The 20,357-nt window shown below is 33.1% G+C and overlaps 1 protein-coding gene across 4 annotated transcripts; it reads right to left on the minus strand.

Annotated features, from left to right (window-relative positions):
- Positions 1-1,401: 1,401 nt before the first annotated feature.
- LOC117212773 (telomerase reverse transcriptase-like) lies at positions 1,402-5,564 on the minus strand. 4 transcript variants are annotated; one of them, XM_033457794.1, is made up of 9 exons: positions 5,296-5,564; positions 4,570-5,132; positions 4,160-4,497; positions 3,870-4,078; positions 3,549-3,796; positions 3,253-3,446; positions 2,941-3,168; positions 2,566-2,816; positions 1,402-1,694 (listed from the first exon to the last, which is right to left on the minus strand). In XM_033457794.1, exons 1-9 carry the CDS (start codon positions 5,327-5,329, stop codon positions 1,519-1,521), a joined length of 2,241 nt encoding a protein of 746 aa, XP_033313685.1. In that variant the 5' UTR covers positions 5,330-5,564; the 3' UTR covers positions 1,402-1,518. The 4 variants fall into 4 exon arrangements, with proteins under 4 accessions (XP_033313685.1, XP_033313689.1, XP_033313688.1 ...); XM_033457797.1 differs by lacking the exon at positions 1,402-1,694 and adding an exon at positions 2,282-2,433; XM_033457796.1 differs by lacking the exon at positions 1,402-1,694 and adding an exon at positions 2,303-2,519.
- Between the last annotated feature and the right edge of the window lie 14,793 nt (positions 5,565-20,357).

Genomic DNA, 20,357 nt, shown 5'->3' on the forward strand with positions numbered 1-20,357 from the left:
CTTCCTTCTACATTACTTGGCAATCGCAACCGTCCTATCAAGGGCTTCCAGAGTTCCTCTCCTTCTCCTGAAGCCGTATTGATCCTTGTGGAAGGAATCCCTACCGATGCTCCTCTCAATAAGCATCTTAAGTGTGTGCTCCCAAACTTTGCTCAATGCCGGCAGTATGCTGATCGGTCTATACGACGATGAAATCAGCGGGTCTCTGGCTGGCTTGGGTATAAGGACAACCCTAGCCACCTTCCATACCGCCGGTATTCTTCCTGTATTATTTATTTCGTTGAGCACATCCAGGAGCACTCCCGTCCGTTGTTCCGCGACTATTCTTATAATTCCTCCTGAAATCCCCTCCACGCCAACAGCTTTCCTGGGATCACACTTACCGACGGCTATCTTCAAATCTTCTTTGCCGATGTCCAGGTCCACTTCTCCGTCGGCTGTCCCAGGTAGGATCTGTAATTCTTGGTACATCTCCGGCCGCGATTCCTGTCTGGTGACGAAAAGGTTTTCCAGGATCCCTACCACCCTGTCCCTCCCAAGGGGCTCAGCTGGTATCGTCCGTATCATTTTTGCTAACTAACTAACTTTGGTCTGAAGGACCTTAACTATGAAAATGCCAAGACCCATGCTGGGTCCTTAAGACTATTGATAGTACGCGCCAAGGATGGCTACCATCTTGCCCGCGGTGTGTGGCATGGTCTCTGATGTGGACTGATGTTACACTTTCTTTTTAATAGAAACTTTATTTTAGACAGACTATCACGTGGCATGTGGACGTTGCAACAATGCAGCATAATTATAGTTATAATACATATATTATATCATAATTCATATCATAATATACATATCATAATTATTTGATAATAATATATTGATCGACGACATTGTCATAGATAGCAAATCGATACTCTAGAGCTGGACCTATGCAGATGTGATGTACGTATCACGTAAAGTTGGTACTTAGGTTGTAGTAAGAAGGCTGAGTCGTAACCCAACTACTAATTTTCCTTTATAAAACTTTATTATAAATGTTAACACTTACAAAATAACACCGAACCGGAGAAAAGGGGTTGTATGAGTACAGCAACTAGAAGAAAAACAAAAACTGCCCGAGCTGGGTAAAGTCTCGGTTTATATACGTTTTGGTTTTAGGATGTTGAGGGGCTAGGTGTAGGTTATGATGTGGAAAAGTGTCCATATCCTATCTCTGATGTGGACTAAGGTGCGTCACAGCCTTGGTGTATGCTATGATGATGTGGTGATGTGTCCAAAAGTGTCCGAAGGTCGGCGGTCGATGTCTTATCACTGATGTAGGTTGAGATGTGATTGATGTCACATACGCAAGAATCGACGGGAGCGTCTAAATTTTCATATGTATCCTGCTGTCTAATTTACGGATGATTCTGGATAGTAATTTTTTAATATATTTAATATATTTCGTAAATTCATATATTTAATACTGTACATATAATTTTATAAAAATAGAAATATAGAATATATAAATATATTGGAATAATACTATAATTTATGAGATTTGTTTATTTGTATCCTTTTACGTTGTGAAAAGTATCTAATAAATTTTGGTTGTAAAATTTTGTCCTTCATAAAGACTGTTTTGTAAGACATCCATAAGATGTGTAAAATTTTGCGATTCCATTTGTTGAAACTTAATTTATCTATTGTTCCTATCTCACCTAAAATAAACATTGATATTTATGTACAGTTACTTACATAACCGATCAAACACTCTATCAAACAGAATAACGTTTTGGACATTGAACCAAACAACTTGAGCTTTTTTGAAAAATTAGGAGGAATAGTTTACTAGATGACGCGTAAAAAAAATTTTGAAAAAATTGCAATCGATCAGAATCGCAAAGTACAAAGTAGAGGTTGCCCAAATAATTGTAATGAATATTTAAACTACAGATTTTTTAAATTTATGTCAATTGTACGTGCATACGTATGGGTGTTCGGGTGTAGTTGTAAAAATTTTAAGGGATGCTTCTTGAAGCTGAAATAAGATGAAAATCTAGAACAAAAAAAATTGCGTTATTAGGTTTGTTTTTTATTAATTACTGACAATTAACAATTGGCCGAAATATCCCTGTACATGAGCAAACCTCCTTACACGAACGAAAGTAGGTTAACCTAAACAGCGGGATAACACAGGGATCCTTAAATCGAACGGTACATAGGCAGCAGCTTACCTTGTACAAATCATAGAGAAGAAAATTAAGACATTTAAAGGCGTAACCGTAATCGATTGCGATTATATATTTAACGTTTATATAGCTAACGTATGGTTTAAATTTCATTACAGGTTCAAATACAAAATTTGCAAAAAGAGATCTTTACTATTTTCTTCGCGATTCCGACCAATCGCATTGTTTTCAAAACTTTCTTCATACGTCATCTAGTAGACTATTCTTCCTAAATTTTCAAAAAAACTCAAGACATTTGTTCCAATTTTTAAAACCTTATTCTGTTTTATAGTGTTTGATCGGTTATGTGAGTAACTATAGATAATAATATTTCTTAACATCGCATAATAATATATCTTACCTATTAAAGATGTTTTTATAATGTGTCTTGCAATTCGTTTATCAATATTTTGCATAACTAAAAGTATACCTTGGATATTTCTTGGCTCATTATCAAATAACTCTTTTATCAAAATGCAAGTATATTCTGCCTGTAATAAGCATGCTCGTTTTATGATTCTCATTATAGTGTTTTCAGAATTAATTGTTCTGTTTAAAATAAATTTTGATAATTTTAAACATGCTATATTACTTAACCGCTTTCTTAAATATCTGAAAAAAATTTACAGTTAAAATCTCTATGAAATACTACAAAATATAGATATATTGTAATTATGTAGTAGTATACTTTTTATCATAATATTCATAATATATGTGTGTTTACACAATTACTTACACTAGAGGAGGTAGATCATCCTTTTTAGAAACTTTTATTGTATGACTAAAATTGGTATGTGAATGTTTATATTCTACTTCTAAAGTAGTACAATTAATTTCATAGCCAATGTAAGTAATATTGTCCACAGTTATGTTTCCATCACAAGTCACAACATTAGTACGAGTCTTTGATGGTTTAAAGTAACAATTATACTGTGGGATTCCTTCTTTTGTAAGTTGTAAAAATCTATTCCACAAAATAAAATGATTAATAAAATATATTTTTTTGAACTTTTTAATTATGAACTTATTAAGTGATTTTGTATCTTACTGTCTTGCAACACTTTCACTTTCAGTGACATATAAAATGTCATCCACATATTTTATAATTTTTCCAGTTGTTAAATATGTTGACATTGCTTTATGTAATATAAAATTATAATATATATCTGATAAAACTGATGATGTAATTGCACCTTGAACAACTCCTTTTGTTATAACATGAACCTCCTCATTTATTTTTACCTATAAATCAAAATATTATGTTTTGTAGCTTCAAACACCGATTTTAAATAGTATTTATAGTATTTTAATTACATAATTTTCATAAAATTTTGTTTTTCATACTCTTTGTTGAAAAATAACTTCTGAAATTTTTTCTAGTAGCCATTTTTTTTTTACTTGTTGCCATCTCATATTTGTATTTGAATATAATGTACCAGGTGCTAAAGGTAATAATAAATTTGGATCAGAGAAATATTGTTTATAACATACAATCTCCTCCACAAATTTTTTACTTTTAACTGCATAATACTTGAGTATCAAATTTTCAGGAAGATCTTTACAGAGTGTTTGTATAATGTTATATAATTCCTCTATAGTATAAAATAAAAATGTTAGCACCTATTTGTAAATGTATTAAATATTTAAAATTGAGAATAATTATACCTTGTATTATAGAACCAAAAGCATTTGTTACATCACAAGACACAAAATATAAATGTGTTGTTCCTTCATTACGTTTATGTTGAACAATTGATTCCCATTCATTTCCAAAATTAGTGTTTCCATATATTGTAGTATGCAATTGTTTTAAAAATTTAAATATTAGATTCAAATGATTTGTCTCAGGATTCTTATGGTCAATGGTATAATATCTAGAACATAATTTTTTAATCAATTTTCTCTCTAGAATATGAAACGACATACTCATGTTTAAATACAATTTGATTACATACCTTGGTTTAACGTACTCTGGCTTAAATATAGGTCGCACATCAGAATTTTTAGGAATTAATACATATCTGCCTATTGGTGGCTTCCACCCCTTACAGTTAATATCAGGTTGCAAGGTATTTGAACGTTTTCCTTTCTTAATAAATTTCCTTTGAATGGAGTTCCAAGTTGAACGCATAATATATAATCTTTCATTATTTTTAGAAGCTAATGTCATATGAAAATAAGTGTACAATATCTTTAGAAGAAATCCGACAAAAAGCCATTTTACAACTTTTGCTATAATGTACCATTGTGTCCCAGTAGTTTTAATATCTTGCAGCCATGTAATACTAGAGATCTAAAACATATATTTTAATACTGCAAATTCATTGAATGTAATTAATTTTGTTAAAAGGATGCTGTTACGTACATCTAATTTTTTAATAAAAGGCGTCAAATTAAATGATTTAAAGCATGGTGTGTCCAATAAGTGAAACATAGCTAGTTTTATTTTTTTTAAATTCCGTAACTTTCCAAACAGGCCCAGAGGAATTATTTTAGAGAATATAAGATCAAAAAATAACTTTAATTGCTTCTTGTTAACCTGATATTCGCATTCTGACTTTACTTCGCTAGATTCTTGTTTCTGGGTTAAATGCTTCAGAACACTAAAATAATGGAATTTTGTATGTCTCTTTTTAAATTGCTCTAAAATCGGAGAAACAAGTGGAATAGAACCTTCATAATCAGCAACGATATTATTTGTCATAGTTCTTTCTACAATAAACTGATATATTTCTTTTCCAGTCTCAGCCTTGTCGAAAAGACATTCTTTCAAACTTGTATAACCTTTATAACTTGGTAAACATGAAGATGTATTATACAAAGAAATAGTTAATTCTTTCTTCATATACTGTAAATTATGATACACATTTTCTTTAGGAAACATTTTCCTTTTTTCTGTTTTAGTCTTAGTTCTTATTTGAGTTGAATCTAGAATAATAATTTATTACTATTGATCCATATTATGACATTTCTAACTTTTAATTATATTGGATTTACGTAAGTTTAGGTATACTTAATGACATAAATGACACAAAATTATCAAAGCTTATTTGAAATATCATAAATATGATATTTAGTATGTAATACATACGATTCTTTGCACTTCGTGTAGTAAAATGATCCATCGCTTGTATTTTATAATTAAAACGTCAGTATTGTTTACGTCAGTAAACTGCCGATATTTCTTAATACAAAGGGAGTCCAAATATCAAACACTGGTATCAAGGTATACAAACTGCTTGATTAAAATTAAGAAAATCCCTACATGCATATGCGCATTAACTCCTCGCCGATGAGATACCGGCAACACGTGCTTGACATTACAGGCGAAGAGTAGAAAAGACAAGACAGGCAATAGTTTTTCGCCTGGAGGTCACTTGACGTCCTTACCATTTTTATGTCACATGCGACGTTATCGATTCGATATAGTAGCGGCTTGAATTAAAATTAAAGCTAAAGTCTTCTAAGACATTACAAATAAAATATGGAAGGGATATTCTATAATCGCAAAGGAAGTACTGAATTGTATACTTATATATACATACTACTCAGAAAATAGCAACAAAATCTATAAATAATTTAAACAGACAATTTAAGGTCATGAAAAGAGAAAGAAAAGCAACTAACTTATATGCGTACACATTACATGATGTCTTCCGATATTTTACAATACCTCAGGGTGTCCCATGATGAGTGTTAATAACTTACTTGTTGCCTAATAGAAGAAAAAAGAATTTGAAATGATATGTTATAAAAGATTATATACATATGTCGGAGTTTACATTAGAATTAGGGTTAGGGGCGTGAAACAAATCTTCATTTGTATTACGCATTGTCGTTATGCAATAGAGAAGATATTAACTAGTGCAAATACGATTATTACAGAATTTGACAAGTAACCGTGGTAATTAAATACTCGAGAAGCTAATGACAATGATCCTAGGTTCAATAACGAATCCGCGGTCAACGGGATGATAGATGTACGTGCTCACAAACTCTAAGTCGGACTCTTTGTTAATAAAACGCGTAATATTCACCGATCGTAAGGCGTTACTCTTTTCATCGATGAGATCGCAAGAAAAGAAAGAATTTCCGTCCCGATGATGCCACAGAGAAAAATTATGATGGGATGTGTCTAAGGACACGAGATCAGCGGATTCGTCGAGGATAGCCCTCGTTCAGAAAGTGAGGGAAATTGACGTTGCTGTTAATTGGTCAATCTCCATATCGGTGGTTAGAAAAAGATGCCAGCCGCCTTCGAGGGAAAGTTGCTAGTGGGAGACGCCGTTTGTTGAAAAATAGGTCTCCCCTATCTTCCCGTAGTTGAGACAAAGACTGTTTGTCTGTTTGGAGGACATTAGTTAACTAAATTTTAAGATGTATAACGGGCCCTCAGGCTAGCTGAATATGTACTGCGGAGACGCATCGACATTTGGCAATCATCTTACTCGAAGAATAGGGTCTCCGTGTGGCGAGCCGCGGGACAGAAACCGTTGAAATGTTTACTGTCGCGTGCCGCCACAAATATTTCTTTTAAGGAGAGCTATAGAATTACTTCATACCTTTGTTAGACAAAGCGTTCATCCCTTGACCGCGGCTACGTTTGGCGACTGACCGTCGCCTCGAGCCCAAGCTCATTATCACAAATCTCGAACAATTACAATCGGATTAAATAACTACAATTGTTTAATGACAGCTATAGTAGACTCTAGATTACAATGTTGCGAGATTATCCAAAATTCCAGAGGCTCCGGTGTTCTTTCATCTCCGACACATATATACCTTTTTAGGGGGCACGTTAGTGTGTAAGCGCCTGATGTAAGATGTAAACGCCTCTATCCACTAGAAACCCCTCCTCATTCTCCTCTTCATTGGTACTGTGTAAGCAACCCACTATCTCACTGCATTATTTCGGGTTGGTCTTATTATGCACCCTGTTCAATCTCTTCTTCTTCTTCTCCTTCTCTCGATCTCTTTCTCCTTGCTTTGCCTCGCCTTCATTATCTTATAACAGACATCTTGGAACTCCTTCCAATATTCCTCTTCGTTGGCAACCACTTCCACAATGGCAGTTGTTAGTGTCTCTCCTACTCTGTTTTCTATGGTACGTTCCACTAGGATTTATCCATCTAGGACATTTCAATAAGACATGCTTCGCGTCATCCCCCTCCTCATTACAGTCCCACCATCTTGAGTAGGTCTCCTTCCTAATAGTTTTCCTATATACATTAAATATACCATGCCCACTCAAGATCTGCAGATACTCTAACATATCGCATCTATAGCACCTTTGTATATTCGGGAGAATTCTGGCTGTAGCTATCGTCAGCGGCGTCCTCATTTTAATAACGGCATTCTTCTGAGCCCTGACCTTGCGCCTTTAGATTACCATTTATTTCGTTCTATGCAGAACTCCTTAAATGGTAAAGTTTTTAATGACGCTGACAATGTAAAATCACATTTAATTCAGTTTTTTGCTGGCAAAAATCAGAAGTTTTATGAACTTGGAATTATGAAACTGCCTGATAGATGGCAAAAGGTCATCGATAAAAACGGATAATATCTAATTGAATAAAGTTATATTTTTAAGCAAAAATTTTGAATTATCATTCTGTGGCGGCACGCGCCACGGAACTTCCCAACGGTTTCGCGATACAAAGTGCTACGTTGTCAAAGCGCAACACCGACGTGCCCAATGTGCCATCGATATGCCGACGTTTCTTCCGCCGAATTCTCGGAAGAGCACACACGCGCCAGCCGTCGCGGTACATCTAATGAACGCATGCTAGTGGGGATATCGATGGGCAACGAAGGGAAGAATTCGTTCGATCTGGAACAAAAGCACGGTCTGTCTTGAGCCGTGAAATAAATAAGTCCTCAATGCCATTGCGTAGCAAACGCACCGATTGAACTCTTAGTGTTAATTGTTAATTGTTACCAGTTATTTGTTGATCGTATCTTTTAATTGTTATTTGTTGACTCTGTCTGTTAAATTGTTTGTTAAGGGGGGGTAAGGTTTAAAATTTTTTTTTTTATTTTTTTAATTGAATGCATAACATCTTAAGAAAATTGTGTCAAAATTTCAAGTTGATTGGAGCAAAATTGACGAAGTTACGAGTATTTTTATACATGTCGGATGATATTATCTACCCGACCCGAGCGTGCTATTGTTACTTCGCAGACAATTTTTTTCTCTATATAATACCTAATCTTACCCCCAGATCTATTTATAGTACTTAACGACTTAAGTACAAACCTCCTTATACCTGTACTGTATATTTTGTCAGTGTAGAGTAAAAAATTTAGTGTAGGAGTAAATATTCCATTTTCATTACGTTTTGTGTTAAATTATTACTAAAATGCCTAAAAAAGTTACTAGATCTGATAGACAATCAACTGGTTCGAGATTATATCGACCTAGAAAAATTGTACCTCCGCATAAACGTAAATACGAAGGCACTTCAACAAGTAGCGCGTCAACTAAAAAAATAAAAATGACCGTTGAAGATCAAGTTACGAAGGATCGTGAAAAATATTATAGGATAATTTATTTTTTATTAGTCTTTTCAACAATTGCTACGCTAGTGAAGAGGTAAGCCGATAAAATTCGCTTATGAACGTTTTATACCAAATTTTTTAGTGTTCAAAACTTTAAAGCGTTTTCCCCACAACTCACGTTTTCAAAGTCGGTGCCCCTGATAACTTCAAAACTGCTACACCGATACTTTTAAAATTTTGAACACTATTTCTGTACATAATTTACGAGGTAACGCTGCAGAGCTTTTTCAAATTTGTTAATTATTTTTATTTTACAATAACAAATTAGCCGCAAATTTTCGCACAAAATTGAGTTTTTCCCTTCAAAGTGTTACAAAAAAGTGAAAAATTGAAATTTCGAAAAGCCCTTGCAGCGTTATCTGGGGAAAACTATTACCTAACGAATGAACTTCAACTTTTTGATTTCAGATGATCCAGCACCAAGTTCTGAGGGGCACCGCAATTATACTTTTTTCCGAGACACGTCCGAATAATTGCTGCCATTGCCGTATTTTTTAATATTTCTCCGTAAAAATTTTATACAATATTCTTCGAATGTCGTACTTTAATGTACTATTGGTTTTAAAAAAGAGATTTTAACTGTGTCATCACAAAAAATTCACAAAAGCATGCCTTTTTTGTACGAATTAACCTTACCCCCCCCCCCCCTTAATATTGTTGTTCATTAAACATCAAGAGTAGTTCCTTAAACGCACTATCACCTACTAACCACCTCAATTCTTATTTGTATTAACTATAGTTGCCAACTCAATATGATATATGCCTGGTAATATATGTATAGAAATTTTGGACTGCAGGTTGTGCAATTCTTAAATTCATATCATTATTCAAATAGTAGTATTCAGAAATATTGATAGTTTTATCGCATTCTAAATATATAATAATATTTTGGAATATTAATATTTGGAACCGCGGTTCCAGTTAAATATATCAAAAATTGATACTATTTGTCGACAACATTCCTATACTGCTACGAAATCTTGTATTTTATCTTAACTCAATACATTCTTTATGGATTATAGAATTTTGTATGAAAATAAGCGTCGAGAAAATGTAAACCAGTTAAGTGTATTTTGAGTTTCAAATCTTTTACAACATTTGAAATTTGATATAACTTACTTTGAAACTGATGGTGCTTTATTTCAATCAATGCGATCAGTTTCAAAGATTTTTTTGTAAAATTAATATCTTTATTGGTGTTGCTTTTTTTTTAATAATAATTATGCTGTAGTGAATTCAAAACATAAATCTCAGAGTTGGAACACGTTATAATTGGAATATTAGTGTAGTATCGTGGACGAAAAGCCCAAGGGATATCGGGCGAACCATGAACAATGTCGCGAGAGCCGAGGCGCCGTCGGGTCCATCAATGTGTCATCGGTCTTTTCAAGTGCATAGTTTCGTAGAAAAGACCTACGTGACCCTGGCTACGAGCGTCTGCAGAACACGTGTGCGGTGGGCCTAGGAAAAAGACAACAGAATGCGACAACGGCGAGAGTAGTAGTCGAGAAACAGAGAGAGTGAGTCAAGGAGCCGAGTGCGAGTCGAGCGGAGACAGAGTTTGCGAGTGGCGTTGCCGAGAGAGTGTGGATTGCGCTGTTTTCTGTACGTTTGGCGTGAATAGTTCAAGTTAATCAACAATCGTCTTTTTCTGTCTGATTAACATCTCTATTGTCCACTCTTTGTAAACATATTATATCACGATATTACATTAGTATTCAAGCACTTATAAATAGAATAAATATTACGTAACGCTATAATTAATCAATTAAAAGAAATATACAAATTAAATTGGCACCTATAGAATTATGGCTGTAGCTCAGAAGAAAACCGAAAGAAACAAATACATGTAGTATGTAACATAAGATATTTAACACCTTCCCGTACTTTAGCGGGAAAATGAAGATTTTGGCTAAAACATGAATATCGCGAGTCTGACTCGCGACCAGATACTTGGGCCAAACATAGACATAACAAGTCGAGCTCGCGGACTGTTTTTTTGCCTGTTACGATCGTGACTGAATGTTAGTTTCTGTTTACGAGCATCAGTATGGTCTGTTTTGTCGAACTAAATGGCGCGGGAGGACGTTAAAGAGAAAACAAACCTAATTAGGACCTAAACGAAAAATCTTTTGTAAGAAATGTAATAGTTTTAAATAAAGCTATACAACAAATTACATAATAACTATACAATAATTCTATAATAATTCGCAATATCAAAATAATCCAATTTGATATTGTTTAATTAATATTTCAAGTATTAATATTTTACAAAAAGTATATAAAAGTTTATCAATTAGGCTATAAACAGATAAAAAGCACTATAACTTTTAAAGGACAGGCTGCAAAAATAATAAATCGCAATTTTTTAGCGCAATTTAGTAACATCATTCAGTTTGCATGATATAAAAGTATATAAATAAAATATTAAACTACGACTATTATTAATTCCTGCTTTTTCTCATATTATAATAAATACGTGAAAAAAATAAATGTATTTCAATAGAAACCTTCAGGTTTATCGTTGACAGTGTCACGTAAAATAACAAAATAAAAAAGGAATTTGAGGTAAAAAATAAAAAAAGAAAACTTTATTTTTTTTCTAACATCAATACACTTTACAATCTACTTCCGAACTCTAGGCGTGATTTTCTAAGACTGACTCTTATGATTTTACTTTCGATCGGATCCGATTACTTTCTTTTGTCATCCCTCAACATCCCCACCGTCCATGCATTTGCTAGGCATCCGCGATCGTTGCCACGTGCTCTCTCTTCTAGAACCTTCGGTGGAAGGACCGTTGGGATGTTGATGGTTCATTAGGCACTTCAGCGATATACATTGTCGCCGAGCGCCGCCACATCTTTATCTCTATCGTCAGTCCGTCGGATTTGAAGTATGCCGGTCGTGACAACAGATACGTTAACTACAGAAAAATGAAAACAAAACATATATACAATAAATGTAATTATTTACATCTGCTAAAAGTTTCGAGTAATTTATTATCCGATGTTGAAGTGGGTCTCATTTCTAGGAAAACTCTACATCTTCCCTAAAAACGTTTAGTTTTTGGCACAATGATTCTCTTTACAGCGGCTTCTTTGGTTTCTATTATAGTACCGCCGACATACAGACAATGTCGACGATAAAGCGCAAATGCCGACAAGCCGAAAGGGTCGGAAAACTTCCATAGGGCTAATGGCCATCAATATATTTCGGCACCGCAGCCGTTGATCGTCTGTTAGCCACCGGAAAGTCAAGAGTCGTTAATCGAGAGTTGTCATATCACACTACTGCATTAAGTTCATCCACTGTAAGATATTCATCTATCATTAAATTATTATATAGGATAGAAACCACTGTAAATTCTAATTTCTAATATTTCTGTTAAGGAAATCCTATAATACATTCATCCATGCGTTTGCCCTCTCTATTCTGACATATAAAACCTCAACAATTTTTTAAGCTAAAGATACTGATAATAAGGCACTTGAATAAGTTGTAATTATTAAATGTCAGGCTACTAAACATATTACATCAAAGAATATTCCAGGCTCGTTTATAAAAAAATTAAAAGTTGTTCAGTTTGCTGATTAATAGCAAGAGACTAGTGAAGCCATTCAATTGCTTTACCTCAAAAAGAAAGAGAGAAACAGCGGGCGAATGTCTATGTCTATTTACTAGAAAAGAGGCTTAAGTAAAATTAAAATAGATGGCGAGAGATTTGTTGATTATATTAAAGATTTATCAAAAAAAAAAAAAAAAAAAAATACAAAAAATAGTCCAGCTAATTCAACTAGCAGATAAGGTAAATAAGTGTGTAAATAAGTTGATTTTCATTTCTGAAGGCAATCAAATTGTTAGACAGAAAAATGGAGACATTTTTTATATACCACATACATATGTAGTATATAAAAAGTGTTTCCATTATTACCAAAGACAAAAACATCACATTATGCATTATAAGAGATTTCGTAATAAACATCAAATGTCTATGAATATTCCGTAATGCATCCAATTTGCAAACATTGTAATTCTGAATGTCTTATTTGAGTTTCAAATGTAATTCGTATTAATCAAATATGGCGCGCTTTTCGCGTTAGTTTAATGTCCCTGAGCAATAGGCAAGAAGCGTACTGCGTGGAACGTGTTCACACCTGTTTGCGATAGCGTTCCTTTTGGAAAATAATACAGGTTATTGGGAAAAATGTGAAATAATATTATTATCGTAGAAAATTCGTGAAATTGTAGCGAGATGTTAAAGATATTTTGATTTTTAATTTAAATAGAACTTCAGAGAATCTAGGTTAATGTTGAACAATGAAACGAGATCCGTTTAAATTGTTTGATATAAAAACATAACTAAATATATTGATGAACCTTGTCTATATTCACCTTCGTCTATCTTCTTAGTACTCTTAATAAATAAAAATTATTCGTAATTTTGTTATTAATGGCGTTAATATTACGAGTTATTTGTTAGGAATGTATATAGAATAAATAAATATTATGAGATAATATATATATAGAATAAATAAATATTATCAGATAATATATGTATAGAATAAATAAATATTATGAGATAATATATATATAGAATAAATAAATATTATGAGATATTAATATAGAACACTAAATAAATATTATGAATCATATATTAGAAAAAAGAAACGAACGTATAAATAATGCCTATATTAGAACAAATCAACTGTTACCATATCTATGTTAAAAGCAATCGTATTGACCATCAAGCACCGTGACATGCTTTCGAATTTCATGGTATTTCTCTAATGTCTTTAGTTTTTCCTTGCAATCAAATAATAATGTTCACAAAAGAAGACTAAAGTATTAAAATAAACATATAAAAAGAATACATTATATCAAAATGAAGCAATTGAGGTTAAGTTGCTTCTGAAAACTCATTGTACGAGCTACCAGTAAATGTGACTACAAAAAAAATAATCGAAGGGAGAAAGGTAATTTAAAAATAAATTATGTTAAGTTATTGAACAGCAACGTACGTAAATCAAACGAAGTGGGGAAATGAGACCGAAAACGTAGCAAGAAAAGGGCAGCTGCCGCATAACAATAGCAGCTACGATTTTCATAAATAGAATAGAATATAAATAGAGAAATAGAGTAATGCGAAAGTTCGCTGATAGATCAACAAAATATGTTTTTAACAGTTGGATATTATGTTCGAAACAAAAAATAAGAGTTAGACTGAACGCGGAAATACCCAGAGAAATTAAATACGTGTGAGCTAATATACCTTAGACGAACTAAATAAAAATAAAATATCGTAAAATTATTATAAGTATAAAATTTAACGTTTTTTATCGAATTATATTTTATTAATGATCATATTTCGATGTATCAAAGAAAAGAAAAAGAAAGAAAAAAATATAGCATTTAGATTATCAAGGGAAAAATTCAAAAATTAATCGCATGTACTTGGATGTCAAACAAAATTATCTTTACAGACATACAATCTGAAAAGAATAAGCGGTCTGAAATTATTGATTGATGAAAATAAATATTAAAAAAGAAGTGGCACCCGGCTATTGCTCAAAATTAAAACAATGAAAGAGACAAAATAATGTGTTTTACTCTCAAATATGAAACACACATTCAGATATTTTTATGTAATTGATATAATTACCAAATTTATAGATAAGTAACGTTTAAAAATGCCATAATCGGACACTCGTGTTAATTAAAAATTGTGAGAATGATAATTAAACTTTGTGAATACTGTAGGCATCCGATTACAGCATTTTTAGACGTTACTTATCTATGATTGAACTTATTTTATACGAAAACTTAACTGCTGTTAATCAAATCTTTAAATATTCTAAAATGCAATGTAACACACACGTATACACCGTTAGTGTAACCGCGTAATTATATGTGACGTGTAACCAGAGGGGTATTTTTACAGCAGATTTTTATTCCTGGTAACATTACCACATTCGTTTGTGACTGTACCAATTTTACTAGTTAGATTGAATACAATTTCTACTGTAATTTTGCTGTAAATCGCAGAGGGCGTAAAATATACTCTGATTTGTTATACGATTAATATCTCAGAACATGAGGCATGAAGTCCCATAAAATGCAAGATCTATGCTCTATGCTCTGTGCTATAAGCTTATTCCTGTAACGAAGTATCACGGGCGCTTGATGAGGTTCGAAAATGTCAGCGGTCGCCACTAGAGCGGGATACCGGACGCGCTTCCTCTGCGGCCCAAAATTAGACGGAAAATCGTTGATTCTCGTTGATTTTCGGATGGGGACCGAAGGAACGCGATAGGAGGGGGCCACTAGAGATAATACACTTGTTTCAGTTGCGGACGCGCACTATGTCAGGCAGCCGCCGAACAGTAATGTGCTTTACCAGTGCTTAGTATACATTATAATAGATTATTGAATGTCGTGTGAACACCGGCTAAAAAGATGAAAGAAGTTACCTGAGGTACGTTTGAAGACATACACACACCATACAGCTACAGGTAAGAGCATTCTGATTTGCATTACGAAAAGTGGTCTTTTATAATGTTGTTGTTCCCTCTACTGATTTTGATTGTCAAGCTAATTCTTAGCGATTTTGGAACGTACGTGGCGGCGGTATGCTCTCGCAAAAGACGAATATATGTACTTAGGACAAATTTACACTGTTTCACTTTGTCAGAACACAATAAATGATTCATTTATTGTGAAAAACGGTGCTTTTACCGTAGGATAGAACCTATTTCATTGTATGCTTCGACGAGGAAGTTCATGCTTTTCTATACAAGATAAACAAATATGAGAAAAACAAAATTGCGCAATAATTAAACTTAATTGCCTGAAAACAAGACATTGATTGCTTATTATACTGTATTTAAGAGAAGGAAGCCATTATCTTCCGTTTGAAATGATAATGGATTAGTGAAATGATGCAATTTATTCTCTATATATAATAGCTTTTTAGATTTAATATTAAATTTACTTTCTCTGGAATAATATTTTTGTTATAATAAAACCTAAATTTCATTTTAAGAATAATTTCAATAGTTGATAAGCTGCGAATAATGTATGTGACGTGATGTAACTGTTTTGTCTTTTCAATTAGAAGAATTTTTGCACAGTTGCTAGATATTGCACAAGGATAAATATAATTATGGAAAATTCATAAGCGCAATCAACATAACTCGAATTTTATAATAATAATAATGTGTTTGGTCTCATTTTCAGGAATTAATTGTATTGAAAAATAATATATTTTCGTATTCTTTTTTCTTTCATTTTTCTGTGGTATTTTTATATTTTACTATAATTGCATCTTAATAATGAGCCAATTTAATATCTTTATTATAATTTTTATTTATATCTTTATTATAATTATAATCTTTATTATAATTTTTCCTGGGCATCTTACGGGTATGATGCTTACGAATATATTTTATGTTTCTATGTTGTGTTTTCAGGGCTTCTACTGATAATTTTCTGTAATAGAAACTACTGAATTCGATACAATGTCCATTGAGATAATAATTTATGCATTGCTATCGGCATAATATATCAACTATAATGTAATGCATATAAGCTGTTTGTTTTTTCATTATTTCTCTTTATTCGATATTATTTATCCTTTTTCCAGATGATATAATTTTCAAATAATGCTGAGTTTAAATATCAGCTCGTAATTTATACTTATTATGGGTGAATTTATTGTAGGGTTATTAAAAGATCTGCGTCGGTATTCGCGTTATTTGTACATCTAAATCCTTGTTTTGGCATGCCGACTAGTAAGCTCATTTGTCCTCTAAACTATATTTGTATTCTTTTTTTTGTTTTGACGAAGACTTTTTATGGTCGTTACGTCTTGTCAAGGTAACCTGAAGGGTATGCAAAGTATGTTTTCAAAACATTTTATCCAAGGGTAAAGAGACGATGGTCCGTATTTGTACATATTTTTTTATCTTGTGTCTTGTTAGCAACAGTAGCTTTATTTAATTCTTCGGCATGCCATCACAAATGTAACGTACTTTTTGAGGGTCAACAACTGAGAGTCAAATTTGATATTGACTGACCTCATTGGCCCTACATAATAAACACCCTTGAGCTGCTGACATCTACGTTTCTTTTCCTGTGGCTAGCACAGTTACCCACCTTACCACGGACAAATTTGTTCCGGGTTTGACGCGTACTACGAGCTCTAGACACCACTTAATACGTGATGACATATTGTCGAGATTCGGAAATGCCATGTCTGAAATAACCTGCAACCCCTCCGCATTTAACCTTTCAACCTTTAGTTCTATATCCTAAAAGATTGCGTATCGGGATAGCTTCAACTGGCACTAAGTTATTGGATAATGGGGACCAGTTCCTGAATTTGTGTTCCTCGTTTTGAGCGAGTTTCTTCCATAAATTGACTGGTCGCATAGGGCGACACGTAGCATACGTAGGCATTGTACGTACAATACGTTGTTATATTCTTATTTTACTAATTCTGGTAATTCTTTAACAAATATAAGTTTGATTGGTCTACATAATAATATAGAGATATTTCATATGTAAAGTATTTCATTTACTTAGATAATATTTTTATTATCATTGTTTATCGTATGTAGCGGAAGAATAGTGGATATAGACATAAATTCATCACTTGCAGAACTATCTGTGAACTTTTGCTTATACCTGAAGTTCTATTAAAGCTACACTTGACCAACAACAAGCCATTGTTAAATTTAATATCACTCGGCAAAAGAGATTGTTTATGTTTTTTGGTGACGTAGTAGACGGGAAAAGTTTGAGAATACAGCAAATTAACTGCGTTACGTAAAATTTCGTTTGCACGGGAGAAACGCTTTTAGTCGTAGGGCTTTTATTGGGAGCAAATTCAGAAAACTTAAGATATAATATTATTAACTCTATAGTACTCTATTTTAAATTTTTTGGATTTATTGCCACATTCTGTGAAAAGCTTTTGTTCATATTGCATCCTTGCTTGGTCTAGCTTTAATTATGTTAAGATATATTATAGCAAATTTGCTTAATACAATTTTTGATGGAAATCACGTTGAATTTCGTCGTATCTTTTCTTAATTTTGGAATGAATAAAATTCGATGTTTCTTTAATATTCTTTTTAATTCGATCAAGAGACAGTCAAATTTAAGCTTTCTTCAATAAATGTTCGTATGGCAATAATTTTGTTTGTGGAACATTTCCATACTTCAAAGCATTGCCTATATGTACTTGAGTGACACTGGCCTACGATAATTACATTTAAAGGATAGAAAAAGATTGATAGATAAAAATAAATATATTTTTTTCAGTTTTTTTTCAGTCATTTCATCGATGTTTATTTCACAGTAATACTTACAACTTATAGATTGACAACTTATGTATTAAATGAAGAATATGATACCAAGATTCTTCGGTTTCACATATTTTACCGACACAATCTTGTAATAAAATTTTTATCGTGTGCGAAGAACCAGATATAACTTCCGATTTGTCCAAAAGTCACAATTGCATGCATCTGTCTAAAATTCGTAATGGGTGGACTCGCTTAGCTGGTGAGATATTCGCGAAAAACGGCCGGTACCGCTACAGTGTATTTTTGCCCATAGTTGCACGTTCGTGGCAGCGTGTGCGTCAGTATTGGTGATTGACAACTTATGTTTTTTTTTTATAACCATACGTACAAATTAAAAAATTAATATATAATACATGTATCAGAATGTACAATAACAGAGAATATTCAAAAATACTATATTATAAGTACTGTATAATAAATACGACAGAATAAATATAAATACTCTAGCAAAAATGAATTTAGGAAAAATAACGTGTTTGACTATTCTTCTAAAACTGAAGGGGATATTTGCGGTGAAAGCGATGAGAGATATCGTATCAGCAATTAAGAATAAAGAGATCGAATGTTTAGAGTAACATGCGCCTTATCGCTTCGTAAAAGCATGGGTGGCAGCTTTAAAAGACTACGGCAAAGATCTCGACGCTGGGAACGCGAACGATTTCAATATATTCTTTTTCAATTTATGCAGATTTGTGCACTTAAATTTAACATTACTACAAAGTTTAATGTGCCACAAATTAATATACACAGAATTTCGGGGATACCTTTTAGTACCTTTCTTGAAATTCAATTCAAAGCTGATAAACATTTATGATAAACAATTGGGACAAATTGTTAATATTATACAAAAATTATTTATCAGTTTCAAAGGCATAATAATACTATACACAATTTATAAAAATCAAATGAAATACATAAATATTTATGTAATGGCACATGAAGTTCACCGAAAATTGCAATAAATTTCATTTTTTGTAACAAATTCGAAAATTCAGCAAAAATTACTAATAGTATTAAAATCTGTGTCCTTTTAAATAACATTTTGCGATGTAAGAATTTATGGATCATGCACTTCAGTTTTCTGAATTTTTGCCATTGTTCGAAATACTATGTGTCGATTGGCAACCAATACTGATGCATATGCTGTCATAGACGCACGACTATACGCAGAAATACACTGCGGTGATACCTATAGCTTTTTGGCAATATCTCAGAAGCTAAGCGAGATTGAGAGTTATATGTGCAGGAGAAAGTTGTTCAAAATATTGGTTTTTGTAACATTCACAAATCATCGAAATCGGAGAGGATGAAATGGCTCTACAAGTTCACTATATAGTGTTACATTACCATAGACGTACATCTAGAATCTTCTAACTCAAACTTCACTAATTTTTGTTTCTATTTTTTTCTCCCACTTTTCCCTCGCATCTCTGTCTTCCTTGTCTTCCCCTATTTCTCCTAGTTATTAGTCATCCTGCACGTATATTACCTTGACTAAAACATTAAACATGTATATATAAATATACAGATTCATCTCTATGTAATCTTATACACTATATTCTCGGTTTTGTACGGGTTTTCCTCGTATCAAATCTTATCACAGACATATGTCTTTCCCCAGACATCGGTCTATCGCTTACATTTTAAACTTCCTTGTCTGTTTTATCTAGGAACTTTCTCGTTGACTATCTGCTTTGCTGTATCGTATACTGTTTCGTTGTTATTATTATTGCTAGGACGTTGGCAAAGGCTTGGAATAGTCTGCAGCTCTTTCAACAAACCGTTATAGACGATGTTCCAGAGGAATGGTCCGAAAATAGATCCCTGTGGGACTCTACCAAATACACTTCTCTTTATTGTTCCACTTTTATTTTGTATAATTATTTTTCTATCTTCTAAATAGCAATTGAGAAGTACCCGGAGTCTTTTCTCTTTCTCCAGCCCCTTGGAGGTTCTTATTCCAACTAAGAGTACTAAACGCGTTTTTAATGTCGTTCGCTACGAGCACGCATATCATATTTTTTCTTCCACAAGTTTCCGCGAGCTCGTCGACCCGGCACGAAGCGTCGACAGTATTCTTTTTTCCTCTAAATTCATACTGATTGATTTGGAAGCGGTCGAGGCCTATACTCCTCTCGATCAGAGCCTTAAACGTGTCCTCCCAGACTTTACTGAATGCTGGGAGCACGTTGATCGGCCGAAATGAGAATGGGAGTGCAGGATATTT

The sequence above is a fragment of the Bombus bifarius genome, unplaced genomic scaffold (genome assembly GCF_011952205.1).
Source record: "Bombus bifarius isolate JDL3187 unplaced genomic scaffold, Bbif_JDL3187 scf7180000008376, whole genome shotgun sequence".
In the NCBI taxonomy this organism is placed as follows: Eukaryota; Metazoa; Arthropoda; class Insecta; order Hymenoptera; family Apidae; genus Bombus; species Bombus bifarius.

What these genes read in the sequence shown, in the direction of transcription:
- LOC117212773 (XM_033457794.1), bottom strand. Translation starts at nt 5,329, where the DNA reads ATGGATCATTTTACTACACGAAGTGCAAAGAATC. An exon ending in GATGATCTACCTCCTCTAGT is followed by an intron (nt 2,817 to 2,940) that starts GTAAGTAATTGT and finishes AATTTTTTTCAG; the next exon opens with ATATTTAAGAAAGCGGTTAA. An exon ending in TATAAAAACATCTTTAATAG is followed by an intron (nt 1,695 to 2,565) that starts GTAAGATATATT and finishes TGTTTATTTTAG; the next exon opens with GTGAGATAGGAACAATAGAT.